The 5,877-nt window shown below is 42.8% G+C and overlaps 1 protein-coding gene across 1 annotated transcript in view; it reads left to right on the top strand.

Moving 5' to 3' along the window:
• The window catches only part of LOC101846925, a gene marked incomplete at its 3' end in the record, with an annotated part of 9,318 nt that extends 6,936 nt beyond the window's left edge, over positions 1–2,382 (top strand). Inside the window, exon 3 of the mRNA XM_005110587.3 lies at positions 2,278–2,382. Within this exon, the coding sequence (XP_005110644.1) occupies positions 2,278–2,382 (105 nt within the window). The remainder of the gene's footprint in view (positions 1–2,277) is intronic.
• Between the last annotated feature and the right edge of the window lie 3,495 nt (positions 2,383–5,877).

The following is a 5,877-nucleotide window of genomic DNA, read 5'->3' as shown; positions in this document are numbered from 1 at the left end:
GGGGGGGGGGGGGGCATTTCTGTTACATTTTCTTCTCTTTTTTTCTCTTTTTTTTCTCTTTTTTCTCTTTTTTTTTACGGGAGAGAGGGGTATTTGTGGTTTGGTTTTGGTATTTAGTGAGGTTTTTTTGTTGTTATTTGTGTGTGTGTGTGGTTTTTGAGGGGGCTTGGGGGGTGGGGCGATTTTTTGTTTTGTTTTTGCTTTTTCGTTGTTTGTTTTAATAATATAGGTGTTTTGTGCCCCCATCGACAAAATTTTGGTTATTTAGGAAGCAGACTTCTGACCCAGCCTGTTAAGGTCAACCCGGGCTGGGAGGGATACAATATCGCACTAGGAAGACCGAGATACTCACAGAAATAACATTCTCACTACTGGGAAGTTGAACTCGGGTCATCTACGTGCAATAGCGAAGTGCCTAACCTCTACGCAACAGACAATGGTGACGGGTCGAGTGAAAACCAGGATGAGTCCATTCTTTTAAGAAAAAAAATATTTTAAAAGAGCTGGAAGTGTAGGCTAATTGTAGGTAGAATTCATCTATGAAATCAATCAAGCGTAAGACCAACGAAGGCATCTACAAACTGTCGTTTCGTTGAAGCAAATCAAGTTAATAACTAGCAAGTCTATCATTAAATTAAAAAGTTCAAATTAGGCTTGGTCGTTATAGGATTAATGTTACTTAGCCTGCTTTTTAAAACTTGATCCCTTCAATTGAGGACTCCAATGGAAAAACAAGATAAGTCACAATTTTTAATGAGTTTTTTTTTTCCTCATTTTGAAAAACTGAAAATCCAATTTTCTTCTCGGATACTGACGTCATAGATAACCCATCTAAGTCATGTGTTACGTTAGGTAAACGAAATGTTCAGTTTTTTCCACTGGATTCTGTATTTGCAATGGATTTGGGGAGGCGGGAGGGGGGTGTCAAGGATGCTGAGATGTGAGGATGGTCGAATGTTGTTGAAATTTTAGTTGAAAGTGTGAAACTGGTTTTAACGTACACGTATAATTATCAGTATTTGTGTGTGTTTCCACTTTGTTCTCTTTAGGGGATATACAGATGATATCTTATCACTGTGTATTATACACTAAATTGGTTTCACTCATAATTATAGGAACAGAAAAGTGGGAAGGTGTGGATAGTAAAAGGTGGAAGGTATTTGTTCGTGACCTATACCCTGACCCAAGGCAAGAAAGGCGATGATGATGACAGACATCTGATCATGGACTTTACATATGTTTCATTTTTCTTTGCTGTAGATTTGTTATAAAATCTTCATGCTTTCATCAACCCATTTTAGGTCATTTTAAAGGACAGAGATGCTTAACCTGTCTGCAAGGACCGCCCCAGTTCATCTGGGGTACATTCCAGCAGAAAACAACGGAGGTCTTCGAAAAATATAAATACATGTAATATCCAATAGTCAAGCTTATTTCTTCAGTGCGCACGGCAAAAAAGCCAGCCTGTACACCACATGCTTTCATTTACTTCCCTTTGGGTAAAGTAGGCACATCTGTACAATGACAGTTACATAGTAAAGTAAAGTTGTTCCCACATCTAATCCTGAAATTTGGGATTGCCTTGTTAGTGAGACAACTTCCTGGGCCTTCGACATATTGTGGAGGGTGACCAGTTTCTTTCCACGCCACCTTTACTTCCCCAACTTCAAGTCAGGTACCCATTACTGCTGGGTGGGCAGGAGGGGGTGGAAAAACCGTGTCCGAACCAAGGCTCGAACCCGGACTTTCTGCTTCGGAGACAAGCTCCACCACCGGACCCTCTAGATACACAGTACACGGTGAAAGAAAGACAGACAAACAGAAACAACATAAGCTGAGACATATAAGACGTCCCAGCTGCGTGCTCCAACCACCTACACTCTACCTTCGCTGGAACCCTCCCACACGCCACGATATTCGCAGTCTGAGAAATAAGATTTCATCTGTACCACCCACAAACAACGAGCACCGGTTTGAGCTATAATATTCGTCTGAAAAGTCAAATTGTAAATTGTTGATCCACGATGGAAGTTTTGGAGTCTCCTAAATAGGACGTCTTCGAAAAATATACATGTAATATTTGCGCGCGAGATTCAAACTCATGTCTTCTGAACACAAAGAAAGGGGTCGGTCAATACACCACGACATACTTTCCTTTACTTCACCTTGAGTAAAGTGAGGGTATTGATGCTATGACATTTACACAGTTGGCCTACATGAGAAAAAGCAAGAGAAACAGACTTCTATGTCAGGCCTCCCTCTGTGTTTTCTGGACAGAACTACGAGGACGGGGACTCGCACGATGACCTCCAAGACCTTCAGTACACGTCAGACGTGCTGGAACAGTGGAAGGAGAAGCAGGAGGATGGGGATAAGTATGAGGTAGGCCTGACCATATCGCCAAGAGTTGAGGGTTAAAGTTTAAAGAATAAATGACTCTGTCATTTATCCCCTTCAAGAACTTTACTTCTTGTTTTAGTAAAAGTTTTAAGGCACTTACAACACAAATAGATTATAAGTGTCGAAGATTAGAGGTGTTACTAGAGAGTAAAGTAAAGTTGTTCCCGCATCCGATCCGGACATTGGGGATTGCCTTGTTAGTGAGACAACTTCCTGGGCCTTCGGCATATTGTGGTAGGGTGGCCAGTTCCTTTCCACACCGCCTTTACTTCCCCAACTCGAAGTCAGGTACCTATTACTGCTGGGTGGGCAAGAGGGGGCGAAATAAATCCGTGTCCGAACCGAGGAGAGTAACATACAAAAAAGAAGGAAGAGAGATAATGGCGATAGATGTTTGATAGGAACGAAGGAACAAACCACACCACATCACCTGCCAACTATACCCACATCACCTGCCAACTATACCCACATCACCTGCCAACTATACCCACATCACCTGCCAACTATACCCACATCAGCTGCCAACTATACCCACATCAGCTGCCAACTATACCCACATCAGCTGCCAACTATACCCACATCACCTGCCAACTATACCCACATCACCTGCCAACTATACCCACATCACCTGCCAACTATACCCACATCACCTGCCAACTATACCCATATCACCTGCCAACTATACCCGCATCAGGAACTGTGGAATAAAGCGTCATCAACTTATTGCCTCTTCTTCAAGTGCAAAAATCTGAAACCGACTCTGCCCGTCATTGTTCGACACACATTTTTATATCCTAATGCTATCAGAAGAATCTAGATTGTCCTTACTTTTCCTCATCACCTTTTTCTTCAAGTTCCGTAAGAAAGAGATTCCTGGTCTACCTCGGCCTATTTTGCAGATATACGATTAGTCTCCGCATCCCGAAAAACAACGACCCACCACTACGCAGGCAAAAAGTTGATCAGAAAGGCATGGAGTAAACCTTTTTTTCTTTTGGTAGGCCTAAGTGTTTTACGGCGCTCGCAACTGCATAAGGTCATATGAGCGCGCGGGACACACTAAACATTTTCAGTTGGTAGGAAATTGGAATTTTGCACGGGTGGCGGCCGAAGCCTACTCTTGTCGATTTTAGACCACCAAAGGATCTTTAACGTGCGCAACTTGCACAGTTAAACTCCGAGATTTTTCGCCCTTATCCGAGAAGGCTCGGTGTAGATCTTTCCTACCCGAAGATCAGGGGTGTGTCTGAAAGACAGCAGTAAGAAGGAGTCAAGGAGAAGCAGTAGAACGGCTGCAGAAAGAGTCAGGGGCCAAGAGGTGGGGGGCAAAGGAGGTGAGGGGAGAGGGGGGCAGAAAGCGGAGGCGAAAGCAGACGACAGAACATTGCTAGAGAGCAGGAAAGAAGGTGAAAGGAGGCAATTTTAGAGAAGAATGTTTGTTCGGTCGCTACACGGATTCGAATCCGGGACCTTTGAATGAGAGGCGACAACTTTAACCTCTAGGCCACGAGATCCCCTAGAAAACTTTTGGTAGAAACCTAAATGATTTTGAATCGGTGCATAATGAAAAACGTTCGAGAAAAAGCGGAAACAAATGTAAGTGACCATTGTAACCAAGATTGAAGAGGATGGCCAGGGACAGACAAGCATGGAGTCGACTGGAGTCGACTGCTCTCTGCCTTATCTACCTGACAGTGTATGGAGTGAGTGAGTGAGTGAGTCAGTGCGTAAGCATTATAAACACGCTACCACTTGTCGACTGTGTGCTCTGCTCTTGAACTCAGGCTATTGTGTCCAGCTCAAGGACACACCCCTGTGGGAGCTATACCCTTCCGTAACCCTCCATTGTTCCCTGGGATTAGACCGAGTGTGGTCACTGGGGCCGTCCTCTTTTCATCACCGGAGTGACCCTCATGTCAGGGAAGGGCGAATCGATAACTCGTCATTGTTTAACTCGACGGTTTAGTTCGAAAAACCCGTATGTCATATTCTTCTAAAATCGCCTTTTTGTTTTTCCTTTGTTTCTTCTTTGCTTACCCCGTGGGTTCAGATCTTTCTCCTTCACATATCTGATTCTTTTCGAAGGTGATGATCACACTGTAAATACGAGTACTTTACAGTCCGATTTTCACATCGAAAAGATAATGTCACGGACAAAGATCTGCAGCCACGGGGAAGCAAATAAGTCGATTTTAGAAAAATATGACATACATAAGAGTATCGTGGAAGGAAAAGAAATCAAATGAGGTAGCGCTTGATGAAGCCCACGTGGGACGCTCAATGTTAAAAACAATTAGGAAACGACAAATTCAATGCAGTTTTTTGGGATACATAAATAGACATGAGGGTCTTGAACATCTAACTCTCACTGGCAAAATTGAGGGCAAACGAGGCAGGGGTAGGCCTAGAACAACATACTTAGGGAACCTAAACAAATGGGTAACAGGGAAAGATGGTCGGTTTGCTAACCAGAGTGAGAGCGCAAAGCGGCTACCGTGACACAAGCCGATCGCGCGCGACTCGTCGCCTCAAAAACAAACCCGTTTGTTTTCAGACGACGAGTCGGGCGATCGACCCGACCCGACCCGAAAAAATCTTAACCCAAATGGGCACCCGGTATAAGCGATTTGATTCCAAGGATCTCGCGGGCCACAGAAAGATAAGTTTTATATTATTGGGTGAGATCGGTCTCAAATTTGAAACGAAAACTGGCTCTATAGCATAATCTGTCACTCATGGCCATTCCAAGAGATGAAATGTTAGAGATTTTGCTTCCAGATAGGCCAAAAACTATTGATTTTAATATTCAAGACGATAGGCCCGATCCAGCCGTGATGGGCACCCTGTATTAGGAATCGAACCCGAGTCTCCTACGTGTGAAAGCAAAGTGCTGAACCACTTCATCACAGACACCGGTGAGGAAGAGATGGAAGGTGAACGAGAAGTGGAGGAGGAGGAAGAAAAGAAGAAGGAAAATTCCTGTTCTACTCTGACCGAAATGTTATTGATCGACGTGAACGAAACTGTTTGTCTTGGGGTGTGATTTTTGAACAAAATCGTGATTTTCTTGAGAATTTTAGAACATTTATAACTATCTGTAACAATCTATATATCTCGCTGAAAATTACAACGTTCTAGCTAATTGTTTTGATCGTTTTGAGTTACTAAGACCATAATGAAATCAGAATCCAAAATGCAATGTTCTGTCTACTCTATCAAGATCGTAAATATAATCGGAGTCGTTATCAAGTTATTCAAAGAGCTGAATTCGAAAAGGCTTGACATGTCGTGAAAATCAAAAGTTTTTAACGCTTCATTTCTCAAAAGTTAGTATTCTTGTCTGGCAATCTGTTCATTGATTTATTCAGTGAGCTAAACATCTATCTGTCTATCTGTCTATCTATCTATATATCTATCTATCTATCTATCTATCTATCTATCTATCTATCTATCTATCTATCTATCTATCTATCTATG

This window comes from Aplysia californica, unplaced genomic scaffold (genome assembly GCF_000002075.1).
Source record: "Aplysia californica isolate F4 #8 unplaced genomic scaffold, AplCal3.0 scaffold00912, whole genome shotgun sequence".
In the NCBI taxonomy this organism is placed as follows: domain Eukaryota; kingdom Metazoa; phylum Mollusca; class Gastropoda; order Aplysiida; family Aplysiidae; genus Aplysia; species Aplysia californica.
Note: the sequence above shows the minus strand (reverse complement) of the source record. Positions and strands in the feature narration are given on the sequence as shown.